Source organism: Diadema antillarum, unplaced genomic scaffold (assembly GCF_040938485.1).
Source record: "Diadema antillarum isolate AM-2024a unplaced genomic scaffold, OU_Dant_1.0 scf00000024, whole genome shotgun sequence".
Taxonomy (NCBI): domain Eukaryota; kingdom Metazoa; phylum Echinodermata; class Echinoidea; order Diadematoida; family Diadematidae; genus Diadema; species Diadema antillarum.
Window position 1 is genome coordinate 391,248 of NW_027270913.1, and position 17,502 is coordinate 408,749.

At 40.7% G+C, this 17,502-nt stretch overlaps 1 protein-coding gene across 1 annotated transcript in view; it reads right to left on the reverse strand.

Moving 5' to 3' along the window:
- The window catches only part of LOC139733250 (spectrin alpha chain, non-erythrocytic 1-like), a 58,924-nt gene that overhangs the window by 7,815 nt on the left and 33,607 nt on the right, over window positions 1–17,502 (reverse strand). The window contains exons 25-40 of the mRNA XM_071644093.1: window positions 17,199–17,344; window positions 16,224–16,338; window positions 15,666–15,749; window positions 13,238–13,342; window positions 12,648–12,739; window positions 12,096–12,240; window positions 11,403–11,519; window positions 10,736–10,900; window positions 9,939–10,087; window positions 8,823–8,871; window positions 7,931–8,181; window positions 6,777–7,024; window positions 4,016–5,669; window positions 3,425–3,601; window positions 2,376–2,396; window positions 251–305 (exon numbers count right to left, since the gene is read on the reverse strand). Of these exons, the coding sequence (XP_071500194.1) occupies window positions 251–305; window positions 2,376–2,396; window positions 3,425–3,601; window positions 4,016–5,669; window positions 6,777–7,024; window positions 7,931–8,181; window positions 8,823–8,871; window positions 9,939–10,087; window positions 10,736–10,900; window positions 11,403–11,519; window positions 12,096–12,240; window positions 12,648–12,739; window positions 13,238–13,342; window positions 15,666–15,749; window positions 16,224–16,338; window positions 17,199–17,344 (3,573 nt within the window). The remainder of the gene's footprint in view (window positions 1–250; window positions 306–2,375; window positions 2,397–3,424; window positions 3,602–4,015; window positions 5,670–6,776; window positions 7,025–7,930; window positions 8,182–8,822; window positions 8,872–9,938; window positions 10,088–10,735; window positions 10,901–11,402; window positions 11,520–12,095; window positions 12,241–12,647; window positions 12,740–13,237; window positions 13,343–15,665; window positions 15,750–16,223; window positions 16,339–17,198; window positions 17,345–17,502) is intronic.

Here is a 17,502-nt window from a genome sequence, read left to right on the forward strand (position 1 = left end):
ACCAAGTAACTCATTGTGTTAGGGATAAAAACAAAAGAATATCAAAGGAAAGGGACATGCCAAATAACCTCAATATATCAGGTATCTTGGTATATCCAACCTCATTATAAGGCTCAACTGTACTGGTTTTACAAAAGGCCTGTGAAAGTGACCTCACTACATGCAAATTTTAATAATAGATTCATTATGCACTCTAGGACACTGTCACTGAAGCTCACTATGCATACTCGGTAACAAGTGAGGTTCTCACTTTGAGAGCTTCCAGCTGGGACTCCAAGTTTCCAGACTCCTCCACCATAGCCACCCTGTACAACAAGAGAAGAGGAAACAATGAAAATGGGATCATGCACCACTCTCACCTCACAGTGCTCATTCCAAGGACCACATGCTCCTGTGTTACATTCATTATCCACAATGCATGCTTGTCAGTGGTACAACATCCATGTGTAGTTTGCAGTTTAATCTCAGTCCATGGTGCAGATGTAGGACCACCCTTTAACACTGTTTGAGTCAGTGAAGTTACATCAACACTCAAACTACAGGCATTCAGGATTAATCGGAAGATCATGACACGTGTTTGTCTGACTGAAAGTGAGAACTGAAAACCAAAGACTATTTCAACAGTTAGTACTATGTTAGTCAGATGGCAAATAAAAACTTTGCTATTGAAAATTTGTGATATAGCTGTCCTTTAATTTATGATCCTATCAGTCAGTATCAAATTTCATGTGAATTGAATATACATAATTCTATTGCAACCCGTGAAAACACACAAAAAAATACAAAATTCTGTGTACATTGTCTTGTAAGCATGTTTTGACAAACATAACTTATGTAATCAGTAAGGTATTCATTCTGAAGTGTATCCAGTATCTACTTATACAATCTCACAAAGCGACATCAAGTCAGACATAGCTGAATATCCAGATACTATGATCTAACATTATCAGTAGTTAGTATAATCAGCTACAAGAATGTGACTAGCATGACAAATTAAGTAGTTGTTTGACGTCCAGCTGTACTCAGTGTAAAAACAAACACCTATATACATGTACATCCATAGCAATCAATTTATTTGTAACATGATTGAATTCTAAAGGGGCATAATGGTGTAATCCAAGGCATCTGCTGACACTGTCAAAATCAAAACTGAAGACAAAGTTAGTAGTGTTAAGACTTGCAGGCATGTGGTGATTGTGGCAGTCTCCTGTTAACAAAGTTGTCGAGTTAATGACATATGATTAGTGATAAATTGTTGGTCTGCCTTCAAAGTAAAACTGACAAAGCAAGCAAACCAAAGTCATTGTCCATGCTTTAGAAGCAGATCTCTGTGAAATTTAGTAGAATGGAGAGAAATCCGGAAAAAAAAATGCCAGATAAAAGGAGGAAGAATACAGGGGAGGGTTAGTGATATAGTCTTTTTTACCATGCAGGTACAGAGGGAGCGAATAGGCTGGAGGGAAGAAACAGAGGAAGAACAGGGGAAGAATACAGGGCAGGATCAGTGATAGAGTCTTTTACCAGCAGGTAGAGAGGGAGGATCAGTGATAGAGTCTTTTACCAGCAGGTAGAGAGGGAGGATCAGTGATAGAGTCTTTTACCAGGCAGGTATGGAGGGAGTGACAGGAAGGCTGGGGGAGGGAGGGAAGGAACAATGCCAGATGAACTGAGGAAATATTCAGGGGAGAGACAGGCAAACTGTAGGGAAGTAAAAAGGATGGGTAGACCAAAAACAATGCTAGAAATCAAGATGCAAACACGTTCAGCCAATCAGAGAGAGGGAAAAACAAATGGAAGTGATCATGTCACAAGCAGCAATTTTGACAGGACTTGAAAGAAATTTTTGCTATCTAATATCCAAGCCATGCAGAAAGGCAGTGTAAGTTTGATAATCTGCACTAGTATAATCAGTTACATAAACTTGCGATGAATACGATATCTATCTTCACAAGGTGACTACAGAAGGAATTGTCTTAGTATGAATTTGTATTTTAATGGAAGATTGGGGGGAAAAGCAAACACAGATTTTGATGGTTTGAAAAGAGATCCACTGGGTGTAGAAATTTGAACTGTGTAGTCTTAAATTCCTCTATATTGACAAGGTAAGTGGTTGCTACACCTAACACTAGCATAAATCATGAGAGCTATCACAAGCATATTGTCCAAGGTTTTTTCTAAGGGCATGCTTATGTTTCAAGCAGAAATATGATCTATTCTGTAAGCAGTTACTATATCTATGGAAGAATTACTTCTCATAGCATTCAGAGCTCAGGGGAGGGAACAGAGAACTCTAGTTGGAATGCATTAATTGAAAAGAAACAAGAGTGCACTGCAAGATGCAAGAAGGGTGCAGAAGAAAGCAAGGCTCTATTAACCGCCCAAAGATGATCTCCTTGCTGTTGATGGCATTTTAGGGGGTTTGACAAGATTTATCCAGGAGAAAGATGTGACCGACAGGCCCAAGTGAAGGAGGAGGAAACCGCGTCGTGGAGACGACAGATGTTGGAAGAACAGAGCAAGAGAACATTAGTGATGAGCACACCACAAACCATATATTTACAGCATATTATATAGATAAGACTTTGAATGAATATACTGTAGCCATTAATACCACACAATATGCATAGAGTTAAGTAAATGTACATTGGTGTCACTCTCGTGTAACTTGTGACTGAAGGAAGATGTCACTTGGAACATATGCTGACACACTCAACAGTTGGCATTCACTTCCTTTACATCAATATTTCCATATTTAAAAATTACAGGGAATTTTTTTATAAGCTAAACAGGCAGAACACAACAAGTTCCCAGAAAAAAATAGATAGCAGCCTTGCATCATCATTCAACCTAAAAAGAAGACATGTGTCATTACGTGACCATAATAAACCAGGCTCCCAGTCACTTCATAGCATACAACAGGCTGAAATCTCAATTTACAAACAAGAGGAAAATATTCCTTGCAATTTCTATTTCAGGGATTCCCTCCGATGTAAAGCACTGAACACATTCCTATACAAACAAAGATTGTTATAGCCATTTGACTTTATCCCTTTCACTCTACAAACATGCAGATAATTACCATCCCACAATACTGGAGTGCACTGGGTTTTTGGAATCTCTATTACATCAACTAAAATACATGTATGCCAGCCCACAAGGCAAATCTTTACCTAACCCCACTTGTTTGATGCTACTTATGAATTCCACAAAAGATAAATAAATAATAATAAGTTGGAGAAAAAAGTATGGTCCCATCCCCAGATAGAGAGGTACTATTTCTGGACACACACACACACACAGTCATGGCTAAATGATGTACACCCAGTCCACTACAAGAAAAATATTCTTTTCCTCAATCCTACTCCAACTACCTCCTCCCCCAAGAAAAGAAAGAAGATAGGATGGCCAAGATTTCTAAACCCACCTGGTCTCTGTGATCCATTGGTGGAAGGCATTAGCCTGCTGGGCAAAGCGCTTCCTCAGCTTGTCGTTCTCCTCCTGTCTCTCCATCTCTCGGTTCAGCTCCACCTCACGCTCCTTGATGATCTTCTGCAGGTTGCGCCAGGTCTCTTCAAGAGCTTCCATGGTGAACCAGGTATACCTGCAAAAAGGAGTTCATGGAGAGACAGAAAGAGAGTTAAATCTTCCATTGACAGGTCAGACTGTGCAAAAAGAACATAGAGGCGGTATACTGCTCTCCTGGTAGCTAATATTAATCTAATTATGCAAACATCATTGCCTACACTGAAATTACTGACTTTGTTTTCAAGTTCAGCTCTTATGCAACTTCATGATCATGTTTATTCAAAAATACACAGTGCATCTGATCAAATGTTTCCCTTGCATCAAATATTACGTAAATGCGGACCAATCCAGACATTGAAAACCAGCTATAGTATCATTCTAAATAGACTGTTTTAAGAGGTGGTTTTTCACAGGGATACATTTCATGATCTTTGCCATATATGTGATCAAAAAGGTCATCAATGTAGCAGGAAGGACTAGCTTCACTTACGGGTTAGATGTGACGTTGTAGCTCTTGATCTGCTTGTCGAGAGCAGCTAGCTGCTTCAGGTCATTCTGGGCACTGCTCAGGGAGGCAGTGAAGGCATCATGGGCTTCCTTCAGGGCCTGGATCTCCTCCACTGAGTTACATCTCACCGGGTCTGTCAGGTCCTCCTCTGCATTCTCAAACCAAGAGTTGAAGGCCGACGCCTTCTTGGCAAAGAGGAGGAAGAGGTCCTCCACCTCGCGGTACTGCTCCTGGGCTCGCAGGAGACGCTGGCGACGATTGTTTGAATCCGACAGCAGCTTCTCCCAGCGGTTCATGAGGTTGGCATGGCGTTGCTGGATGGCTGGGGTCTGGGCGTGGTTGGCAGCCACAAGCTGGTCCTTAAGGGAGGTGATTTGCATGATTCCTTCCTTCTCAAAGGCCTGGAGACCAGCATCAAAGGTTTCCTGCTTGGTCAGAAGGGTCTGGACTGATGACAGGTCACGGCCGTAGTCATCAGAGCGGGCAAAGCTCTCCTTCTCACCAATCCAGGATTCGACAACATCTGCCTTCCAGATGAACTGGAGGAAGGCGGAGTTGTCATCAAGGTTAGCCTTGCGGCGCTTGGCAGCCTCTTCGAGCTCCTCCAGTTTGCGCTGGAGTGCATCATTGCGCTGTGAGATAGCCTCAGCATTGTGGTTGAGAGCATCGATCAGCTTGTCACCCTGTGCCTTGATGTCAGCAACTCTGTCGCGATGGACGGCGAAGTCCGACTCGAAGGCCTTGTGCTTCTTGAGGAGACCTTGGACAGCAGCCAGGGTGTCACCGTAGTCTTCACTGGACAACAGGTTCATCTTCTCATTGAACCATGCTTCCTCCTCCTCAATGCCAGCCAGGAACTCTTGGTAGGCGAGGGAGTCATCCAGCTTGCGACCACGGTTGTCAGCCAGCTGCTTGAGCTCATCCCAGTTGGTGGCGAGCTGATCCAGGCGCTGTTGGACTTCCTCCCTGTTCAGTCCAACGTCCTGCATGAGAGACCTTCCTGCATCTTGGACTGCCTGGATGGCGGGCTCATGGCTGACAATCTCTGCTTCCAAACGCTTGTGCTTCTTGCGCAGGTTCTGCACGCCTGTCAGTTCACGTCCGTAGTCGTCCGAGCTAGTCAGGAGCTTCTTTTCCTTGATCCATGACTCTTCATCATCGATATCGCGGAAGAACTGATAGACGCGGTGGGATTCGTTCAGCTTCCCGCGGCGTTCAACTGCCAGCGTCTTGATGCGGTCATACCTCTCATTGATGCTATCCTTGGTCTGGCGCATGCTCTCGGGATCAAAGTGACCCGCCTCTATGAAGGCATCGGCCTGGTTGTTCAGGACTTGGATTCGGTCTTCGTGGGCTGTGATGTCATCCTCCAGGAGCTGGTGTTTCTTGATCAGGTTGGTCACGGAGGTGAGGTCACGGCCGACATCCTCTGAGGCTAGGGCGTTCTCCATCTCACCCAGCCAGAAGTTGATGTCCTTGATGCTGATGTGGAATGTCTGCTGCTTGTTGGCTTCCTTCAGCTTGAGGGCCTTCTCAGCGGATCGTTGGACGAGGTACTCCCACTGATCGCCGATGCCAACAATGCGGGCCTGTACAGCCTCCTCGGTACCAGCACACTGGTTGTTGTCAATCAATCCTGGGGAGATCAACATAACATTTCCACATCAATACTATCACATTGCCATGACAACTCATATCATACATACCAGACTGCAACAAATACCCTATCTAATGTACGCAGCATAAATACATTGAAAACGAAACTGAAAGGAATCATGGACACTATAGTGAGATTCCTGAATTTAAAATAAGTAATAACACAACCTCTTAAAAAATCATTTTTAAATCATGCACTCATCCAATGAAGTAGGTAAAGTTGCTCTACAAATATGGACATACTCACAAAAATAGTAAAGTGTAGAGTATTGTGTATCAATGGATTCCCCACAAGGTGCTACACTACGTCATAAGAATAAACCACAACAATCCTGAGCTAATAGAGGCAGAGTATGACCTCACAGAGACGGTACACCCATCGCGTTATACTGAGAGCCGTCACAAACCCTTTGCCTTAGACAGGCGTTGGCATCATAGCCTAAACAGGATGTTCCTGATTTGAGACTGGGAGACGTGACTTAGTGACACAACTTCCTAGCTCGTAATTAGTGACTCAATTGTGCCATTATTGGACAACAGAGGGCTCTCTTGAATGCACCTTGAACATCTTTTCTAATCATACTTTGATCTCAGACATTTATCACTTATTCTGATGTTGATAGTGAACTTACTTGGAGCCTGAACTTTAACCTCTACTATACCCTGATCAATAATTTGCTGAAAGGCTTTTGAAAGTTACCACTCTACTGAAATGTCATATATCTAACTGTCAATAACTAACTGTTACCCTCTAAAATCAGCCTTCATGTGGAACTGCAATACTTTCAACATTGGTCGGTTTGTCTTAAACTTACTGTACAGCTCAGTTTGTGAAGGACTGTTGCCCAAATCCTATTCAAAATATGTTAACCGAGATATACTTTGAGCACTGACATGTCATGTATTCACATAAAAAGAGAGAAGAAAAGACAAAAATGACAAACAGTAGGGCAGCGATTTATAAAACTTGTCAGTCACTGATAAATGTTTGAAGCTCCTGCAATCCTTGCATCTGATTTGCGGAGGGTAAATTCGCCAGTGAAAACTCACTGACAAAACACCTGATGAAATGCCCCCCAGAACTCACTCTGTCCAACAGCCATAATGGCCTGGATGCGTTCAGCGTTGGCAGCCACCTCAGCCTCAAAGGCCTGGTGCTTCTGGTGCTTGCTCTGGATGTTGCTGGGGTCCAGGTAGGACTCATCCGTAGCCACCTGGATCTTCTCCGTGATCCAAGCCTCCACCTCATCGGCATCACGGCTGAACTGTTGCAGGGTGTGGGATTCACCCAGCTTGGATCGTTTCTCAATGAGGGCAGCCTTCAGGGATTGCCAGCTGTATATGATGCACACAAAACACAGTCAGAAGTGCTATGTCAGTTTTAATCTTTCCACATATTCATTTTCATTTTCAAAAAAATATTTAAAAAATTACATAATATACATATCTAATGTACAAAGCAAATGCTAATTGAAAACAGCAATATACATATGTCAACATATAGCATAATCACAATATAACGGGTTGTAAAGTCAAGATGCATGATATTTTTCTTAATCATTAAAAAAATTAAGACTTTTGTTACGGGGTTATGACATTACAAATTCACATCGAATGATAAGAAGCAGTGATTTCACATTTACTGAAGTCAAATCTATGTAATCCAAATGCATGGTACATGTAGCTTTGTTCACTTGATACAAGCAAAGAAGAATGGACATTATGAGTTACATATAATGAAAGCCTCCATGTCCTCTGAAAGAAAATTGTTATACCAGTAAGTCTATGACAAAATTATCATTCTTACAAAGATGCATACTCTCTTTGAGCTTCCATTTCTTTACATTCACAGAGTTTATACCATATAATCTTTCATAACATTGTAAAATATTGATTAAGATCAAGTGACATTTTCACCCCTGCCCCCTTCATGGAAGCCAAAGCAAATATACTCTGCATCTAAATGAGAAAGTGATTGCTTGATATTTGTGTTTATTTCCTAAATTGAAAGTTATCTCCAAATCACAACCAGATGAGATGAAATTCTGTACAAGCAAAACATTAGGTAGTGTTGCACATAACAAGCAAAAAAGTGTGCATGCTTTTATTTTCGTGCAAGTTTTTGTGCACAAGAATTTCTATGCCATAAACATTTCCACTTTTAACAGTAATTTTTGTGTTGAGAATCAATGATAATGGGAGTGAATTTTCAGAGGAGTGTCAGGAGATCATGGTCCTCACCGAGCAAGGATCTGGTCCCTCTTATCGCCGATGGCTGGAGAGTCGTAGTGGTCATTGTTGATAAGCTGCTGAGCAAAGGATTCGATGGCATTGATCTTCTGCTCCTGGAGGGTGATGGCCTTATCGAAGTCCTCGTGCTTCTTGATCAGGGCCTCCACACTGTCCAGGGAGTCGGTCAGTCCCTCGCTGGCCAGGAACGCCTCACGGGCAGCCATCCAGGCCTCGGCTTGCTCACAGTCGCGAAGGAACAACTGGAGACAGGTGTGGATGTAACAAGGAAGCAGGATAATGAAGGCCAATTTTAACATTGCAAAGAATCATACATGGAAAGCAACTTGAAGAAGGAAATAGTTCTATGGGACCACTGTGGCAAAGTGGATAAGACTCCTGACTTTCAATATGAGGACCAAGTTTGAATCCCGTCAGTGCTTACGTCCTTGGACAAGGTGTTTTTACCCGTTTTGTCCCTCTCGACCCGGGTGTAAATGGGTACCTGGGAACACTAGGGTAATAATAATGGCAGGGCCCTCTGGCAGAGCAGTGGCAACACTCATCAAGAGCCTACCCTGTATAAAGAAGACCATATTATTATTTCTCGAGAAGCACGCTGTGCTGGACACTGTAACTAGCATTTTAGATTTCTTTTTTTGGATGTTTATTGAAAATGTTATTTATTTTTAAAACTGGCCACACAGGACTAAAACAACGAATAAAATAAAGTAGCCATTTTCAAAGAATAATGTTTCTATGAAGACCTAAGTAATATCAAGAGACTATCTACCATTGAGCAAGCACGGCAAAAACATGTGGCTGCATCACATTATGAGAGAAAGTTCCCATCCATATGGTAAAGAGATCTCATCAGAAATTTAGACTTGAAATTCATATTCACCTGTAGCTCCAAGCACTGGTCAAGCTTGTGCCTACGGTCGTTCCAAGACCTGCCGAAAGAGACAGAGAGAGAGAGAGGGGGGGGGGGGGGGGTGGTGGTGGTGGTGGGGGGGGGGGGGGGGGGGGGAGTAGATCAAGCCAGAGAGAAAAAAGTGATTAATTTGGCCAATATCTATAATCCATGTTATCTTTCTCATAAGACATATCATAAAAAAGCTCAGAGTGACTTCAGAAACTAGCATCTGAAGATACTGGCATATTCTGTTGAATATATACGCCAATTCAATTTGACACACTACACTACTCTAAATCACTGCACACTGTGGACTCATCTTGAAACAGATCAAACTTTTCAAACTTGTCTGACTACTCAGTGCAGAGAGATCAGGATGGCACTGTAACTGTGGCAACAACTATTTATATCAATGATGCATTTCAAGAATAGCCTGACATCTGGTACTGCCTTCAGGTAAAATCTTGATATCTGAGACACATTTCACAGAGCATCACGATAAGTGGTCGGCAGTAATTGAATACCTGAATATAAAAACGACCCAAGTCCAACTTTGGCTTTCGTCTTTGGAGACCCTTTACGAAGTCATGCAAAGACATATAATCTTTTCACATCAGTTTCACATTGAAATTTCTGTAATGGACTTGGCTCTTTTTTTTTTCTTTTTTTTTTAAGATTCAGGTATTTAATTACTACTGTTAGGTACGATCCTCAAATCTGAGTCATACTGCATTCAGTGCCTCCATTCTGCAAGACAGCAATGCGTGTTCAAGACCCTGCAGCACAGGGATTCATAGAGCAGGTAGGCTGACCAAGTTCAGACATACTTGAGAAACAAACTGTGTACAGCTTTATCACTGATCTCTATGTATATGTAAGTACTCACACCGCCGAAAGATCTTGATGAGAGATAAGCATTCACTTTGATGCACATGACAATTCGCTGACTGGTGCTAGTGGTTTCTGAATGTTCCCTGGTGGGTAACGAATGAATTGGACTACCCATGAATCCCCATCGAACTAAGTCTTTTAACTGAGTGAATGCCAATCTGGATCACTGTATTATACGAATCTGAGAAATGACGGAACAGTAAGTAAACTTACGATTCTAAGTCCTCTCTCTCCTTGGCCAGAACATCCAGTTTCTCCTGGATCTCTGGGGCGGCGTAGTGGTCATTCTTGATCAGCTGCTGACCGAAGGCTTCAAAGGCCTGGAAAGTCCCTGCCTTGGCATCCATTTCTGTATGCAGCTCCTGGGAGTGGACAGTGGACAACTCACTTTGACCATCACAGTCACACAATACAACTTCCTTGCAATTAATCCATCTAGATGTCTGAATGTAGCATACCAACTGCACCTCATTTCTATGGAGAATTTTCATCAATACACTTTATGGTTTAAAGCAGGAATACTAAAACTTGTCCTATCAGTGCAAGAATAAATTTTGAATCTGTTGCTGCACTGACTTCAGGGCATAGGCATCACAACAAACTAAAGAGTGTAGAGTTTTATGTTGAGGGTTCATAAGCAAAGCATACAACACAAGCAATCTTTGGAAAAATGGTGGTGGTTGTGGTATCAATATTATTTCCTTTGCGTGGACAGAGAATATTACTTATCATAGGCATTCCATTCAAACAGAGGGTCTTTTTTTTTTGCTTTTTTTTTCATATCCCCCCAAAACCCATAAAGATTGATACTTCATTGGAATCCTGCCATTACAATGTCTGGACTGGAACAGAGCAAAATTAATATACCACTGAAAATAAATGCTGTTTGTATGCCTCTTTGAGTACCCCAGTCCATTTACTACAGAAACAAGGGTCATTCTGAGTATCTAGCAAGAAGTGATCAGGAAGGGCAACTCAGTGAACCAGGGTCTACGAGCAGAAGAACTCACCTGGTGGCGCTCTAACAGCGCCTCGGCACCAGTCACGTCCTTGGCGAGCTCATCGCTGGCCACGAGCGTTTTCATGCCGTTGATCCAGGACATGAGGTCACGGAAGTCGCTGAGGAACCGCTGCAGGTCGTAGGAGTCCATCAGCTTGTCCTTGCGGCCATTAGCCTTTTTTTGTGAATCAAACAATGTGAGTAATGTTTACCATATAGTCTTTATGAGCTACAGGTAACTCCTTACCATAATCTTTGTAAACACTGAAAAAAAAATGAATAAGCTCTTTGTCTAAAGTTCTAATTCCATTGTCTCAGTCTGTCTTTCAGTTGCTAAATTTTCCCTTCAACAATCTCATCATTTTATTCTTAGGTGAAGTATGGATGATAACACAGTTTTCTTTTAGAGATCTGATAATGAAACCATCCATGTTTTCCGTTGGCCTTGGAAGAAAATTCACACAAATGTTACCTTTTACAAGAGCATTCATATAGTAGGCTCATTTTCATTCAGCAGTACAGTATATTTCCCTCAAGAATTACACATATGATGTACTCTATACCAGCATTTATCAACTCAACACCCCGACTGTTTTTAGTCCTTTTTCCTCCTTAGCTTCCCACAAGCTAGGAACATACTCAGTATTCCCATATTCAGCTGGTTAAGGTCCCCTTACCCTGTCTTGCAGGTTGTTCCAGGCCTCATCGATCTCAGCCCTCTTGGCCACGATGGGTTCCTCTTGGTCAGGGTGGGTCTGGACCAGACGGTCAGCGGTCTCATCAAGAGCTTGGACCTATGGGAAGGGTGATAGTACAGACAACATGAAGCAGCTACCAGATACGTTTTACTATTAGTATCCTCAATACTAGCTGTTTGTGCATTAAACATGAGGTATATTGTATATCAACCCATTGACTTTCATTTCCACATTGCTGATAATCAAATCATATCATATCTGACACCTCTAAAAGCTAAGCTTTTTTCAAAGTTGAACATGAACCTGACTTTCTTTGTGAAAATTTCCACCGAAGGGAATGAATTATTTTAAGATGAATATCTATCTTAGTCCTCATAGCAGTCCTTATGCATGATTATCACTATCACAAAAGCAAACACGTCATGAGCAACTGGTTCCACCAATACTGTAGAAGTGGATATTTTTGCATGAGTAATTTTTTGTGCTCGGCTGGGAAAAATGAATTACACATTTTTTTTTATTCCCACAGAATAAAAAAGACTATCATTAGTGGTACAAATGCATATACTGTATATCAAGCAAAAATATTTGCTTGCATTCATTTCAAATTGCAAAATGTGCAAAAATTTCCACTTTTACAGTGACACTTGGAAATATGTGCTTGGCACAAACCTGTTTGCCGAGGGCATTGAGGTCCCTCTCGAGTCCCTGGTGCTTGCGCTGCAAAGCCTGCACACTGTGGAGGTCATGGCCAAAGTTCTCTGTGTTCAGAGCTTTGTTCTTGTCATCAATCCAATCCTTGGTCTCGTCAGCATCACTGTACACAACAGGGTAGATAGAGAAAAATAATGTTTGACTATTTACCAAAAAGGAACACAGACGCAAAGGATGCACATGGCATGAAAAACTCATCAGAAAACAAAAGATAACACACTGAATGTTTCATAGCAGAGAGAGTTTGAAAAGATTCAAAGTAAAATTATGCACAAGTCACAGTTGTGAAATCACAAGGAGGATGTATCACAATTTATACAATAAAAAAGAAGACATATCGAAAACAAAAGACATCTTCATCTAGGATAAGTGAATGCCAAACAGAGATGGAGAGATTGCCCAAAGCTCATGTCCAGACAGAAGGCAGAAGGAACCTTTATATGAAATATTCTCAACTGAAAATTGAAGTTTCTGGATCTTCCTTAAAATGTCTAAAGATGTGGCACTTACCGGAAGAAGCGCTGGACCTCATGGGCTGTACCCAGACTCTCGCTTCTGTCATCAGTGAGTTTCTGCAGACCCTGCCATTCTGTGTTCAGATCCTGTCAAACAAATCAGAAAAGAAATCTTGATACATGGATGCACATCAAGTAATCAGTGCCATCATATTCTTTTATAAAACTTTCAAGAATTCAACAGTAAACAACAATTACAATCGTTGTACAAAATTAGAAAGCAGACCAAAGTTAGCAAAAGATGTTTGTGAGAAGACAGATGTGCTTGCATATGTACATCTGTACCATAACAGGAAAGCAAGTTGTAATTATGACACATTTGTCTGTTGGATTGATAAAACTTTGATCATAACTAAATGATATTCCAAACTACTTCTTTTTTTTCTCTCTCTTTTTCTCTCAGAGCTGGACATCTTAAAACGAGAAAAATAGGTCATAAGGTACACTCAAATGGTGTCAACATTCTAACAAAATACTGAAAACATTTCAAGCTATATCAAGCTTAGATTATGAAATCTCTACACTGCATATATCACTTCAGCACAGAACAGCACAGAACCTTTGAAATGAATGAACCATACTCACATTGACTTTCTGGACGACAATGTCAGCTTCTGGCACCTTCTCCAGATCCAGTGTCTCTAGGATGGTGTTAATCTCCAGGAGACGAGTCTCATTGGCCTTCAAGTCCTGGAATAAGATAGGAAATGCGTAAATGAGTACAGATCTTCCACACATATTATTCTAATCTCTCAGAAAGAGAATACATCTGCTCTGAATAGGCAGATCCCCTTGAGAGGCCTATGTGATGCACAGTGTATATGTACAGAAGTATTAAACCTTAAAAACAGCAGGGAGGTCACTAGAAGCTAGTTATCTCGTACAGCAAAGACGAACAGCTCCTGAAACATTCTTTAAATCTTCTGGAGTGTATTCGATGAAACCTTGTTGTTATCCTTTGTTATGATAAATAAGAAATCTGCAATTCATCCAATATGCATTGTAATTGCAAAAGTGAGAAAACCCTCACGGTACATTAACATTGTTGTATTAATGAAAGCATAATTTCTGTGTATCACTGGAAAAGGACATTACAAGTATGCTTATTATCTATGGCATCTCTATCAACCAACACATAATCATTTCTTGATGTACTTTCTAAATTATACCTAATGCATATGACTTCAGGCTTCACTATACACAATGACTTTATTCCTACAGTGACAATATTAGTTTAATGTCTCTCTCATTCTATGTTAGTTGTTGATGCACATATAGGATGCATTCTACAAGTTGTTCCCAAGGAAGAAAAACAGAAATTGCTGCAAAGTTTCCCCTTGAGAACAATTCAGCATCAAATCAAACTTGCCTCCATAGAATAGCAGTATGCATCACCCCACAAGACTAGCAAGGCATTTGTTTAGAAATTCACCCTGCGTTACATGGTCTAACCGTAACCCTGACTACATGATGTTTTGAGAGCTAGTTTTCAAACTAGTATCCCAAAGTGAATCCTTAGACAAGAATGAAAAATGGATGTTTTGATGTTAAGAATTCAATTCACCACTAAGTTTCTACAATATAATGAAAACCAAACAAAGGTAGTTACTTCACCTACTATGAAGACATTGGTATTACATCTGTATTAACTTGTTGAGGATGAATTGATTTTGCTATAACACACATTTCTGATAGACACTCGGGACTTATCTTCAACAGGTAAGACTACAATGAAGTGAAGGCAGGGAAGTTCATGTGAATTTTGAATAATTTCGATTAATTTTCTAAACAAATGGTTCCTACGATTCAAACAGGAAATGTGAATCAAAGGATTTGATTCCTAAACCCTAAAGATATTGCTTCTGGGGGGGGGGGGGGGAAGATTAGCAAATAAATCACATGGCACTCCATGGCAGAGGTGTTAAATTATCTTGCGTGGTTAGAGCTCTGTCTGATCTCCCAAGGAACCAATGATTTAGGAGATCTCTTAAATGAAAGGCCAAGAGGGAACAGATGGAGTGAAAACCTGCATGGGAGTTAGGTTCGCTCTGCATATGCTGGTCAGAGGGACTGTCATGTGGCTCTATAGCCATAGCCTTCAACAGCTGAGGCAAGGTGTAGAAACTACACAGATATCAATATGTGGTGCTACATGACTGTGATGAGGATCATGTAACACTGAATACCTACCTGTTGTATCCTATTATTCTTGACTGTCAATATCTGAAACTATACATATACACAACATTGCATGAACTAATTGGCAAACTTTTTCTTTCTTTCCTCTTCTTTCTTTTTTTTTTTTTTTTTTTTTTTGGGGGGGGGAGTTATTTTACTGTATGTTCCATATTTGTCAGATTCATTCATACTACATAACTTCAGGGAGATTTTTTTTCCACAAAAACACTAAATCTTCTCCAGCTCACTTTATTTGCTTCTTCACAGGTGTCCCACTGCATAGGTTACTTGTATAGTGATATGTGCTATGGAAGAAATCTACAATATAAATATCAGAATTTTTGTTGTCATAACTATGCTTTGAATTTACTCAAATCCCCAGAACTAGTACTGAAAGCCAAGAATTCATGGGGAAAAATGTTTTAGAACATATTCATTGTGAAAACTCTTAAACTTTCCATGGAGCTTTACTGTACATTAGTAATACAGGAGGCAAATATTTGGCATACTTTGAATTTCACAAATACCAGCCACCTCGAAAACTTTGTGAGAATGAGATGGAAGCGACATACAATTGTTCATGGCATATGCATCACAGCCATTTCTCTACCCAGACAGCCCAGCCATAAACATATAACATGAGTTCTGACCATCAATGTTTACCTTGTATATCGCCATTTTTTCAATCTTCCTCTCTCTGCCTTTGAGAGCATTATTTGAGAGTAAGCAGTGCAGTGCTGCATTTATGGCATTTAAGACCAAAATGCACAGGTAGAGAATCATGACCATGGGAACCCACTAAAAGAAGAGATGTGTTTAAGAGAAAGCTACTAACCTTCTGGAAGTCATCAAACTTCTTCTGTAGGACTTCCACCTGTTCCAAGTCATCACCAACCTCTTGACTCTCCACAGCAGCAGCCTGGACTCCCAGAGAAACAGGGATGGAGAAATCAGTGAACATCGCTGGTAAAATAGGGCAGAGTTAACGGGAAACAAGACCCTACCTACAAATATCTCTAAAATAATCATGTGCTATATTTGGTGAGCTTATTTCTTCAAATTTCTCTACAACAGTCCCAGGTAGAAAAAGATATGATGGGAAATGTGCAGAATTTGAGGGATAAGTCAAGGTGATGATCAACATGTATCTTGTTTCAAGTAGTCACATTAACAATCATCTCTTGCTGGTAAATCATTTCAAAGCAAATCCATGACATATTTATCCAGAGAATGCCATATTATTTACATACAGCCATGCTCTTGAGACTCTAAACACAAAGCTCCCCAAATATTCCCAATCTCAATACTTCGGTTCATTAAGTTTTTTGGTTTTTTTTTTCTTTTTTTTTTCATGACACATCACTTCAAGAATTTCTGCCAAAAGTTCACTGACCTTGTCATGGACCCACTGGATGAGTTCGTTGGCCTCTCTGACTAGAGAGTGACGCTTGACAGACTCCTCTAGGGCCTCCTTGCGGTCAGCGGCCTTGTCCAGCAAAGATTGGTATCTGATAGATGAGAGATAAGTATCATACCTCACACATAACATATCATGGCTGGTGTTTTTTTCTCTTTTTTTTCAAATTAACAACTAAGATTTTCTGTATCAATCTTTACATGCCATACAACATCTACCTTTTTATCCTTCTTGGTAAAATATTGCTGTAACTGAAAAAAAAGTAAAGCAAAGAAATAAAGGAACTGTGAAAATAAGTGACGCTCTAAGTTATAACTATCTTGAGTTCATATGAGGCCTTTACTGTCTCCAGTTAACTTCACAAACAAGTTCTTCTAACTACTGGCAATTAACTAAACCACTGTTCATCATATTAGTAGTGTGGTATCATTCACTTACAGCAGGCCTTGTGCTTTGATATAATTGTACAAAACAAACAAATTACAGTCTACTGTAGTATTCTGACACATGCAACTACTCGTTGGGTATTGTTGCACATGAAAACATCCTAGAGATTGGCAGTTGAGAATACAAGACAAACCAGGAGGGTCACACACCACCTTTTACTACATTATGTAATGCCTACCTAAAGAAAAGGTGTACATAAATAGATACACTGATGAGTGCATAGCTGTTCCTTAGAACTCTAAAGCACTTGGCACAAATATACTTCTGTTTGTTTTTATTGATTAATCTCCCATATCATACATCATATGAAGTAATAATAAAGAACTTGAAACTCAAAGAAGGCAAGACATTCACACCAAAACTGAAAATGAGCCCTGGAAGACGCCAAGATTGAGTGAAGCAACTTCTCACACCTGCTCAATGTTCTCCTGTCAATGCTCTCCAAAGAGGGAAAGACATTCACACCAAAACTGAAAATGAGCCAAGAGTGAAGTAAGTACTCACGCTTGTTCGATGTTCTCCTGTCTCCTCATGATGTTGGCATCCTCCACCAGGTTGGCCTGGGAGGCAGACTGGGCGGCGTCCATCTTCTTTACGTAGGCTGCTGGCACAAATCCCTGCCGGTCGTTGACCTCCACCTTCCACCAGTCCTGATCACAAAAACACCGATACAGCATGGTAAACATTTGTTGCAAACAAGGATCACAGTCACATTTAGCTTTTCTTCTCTCTTTCTCTCTCTTTTGATAACGAAGAAAAGGACCTTGTCACATTGACAGCATTCTTTCTACATAATTCAATCCCAGAA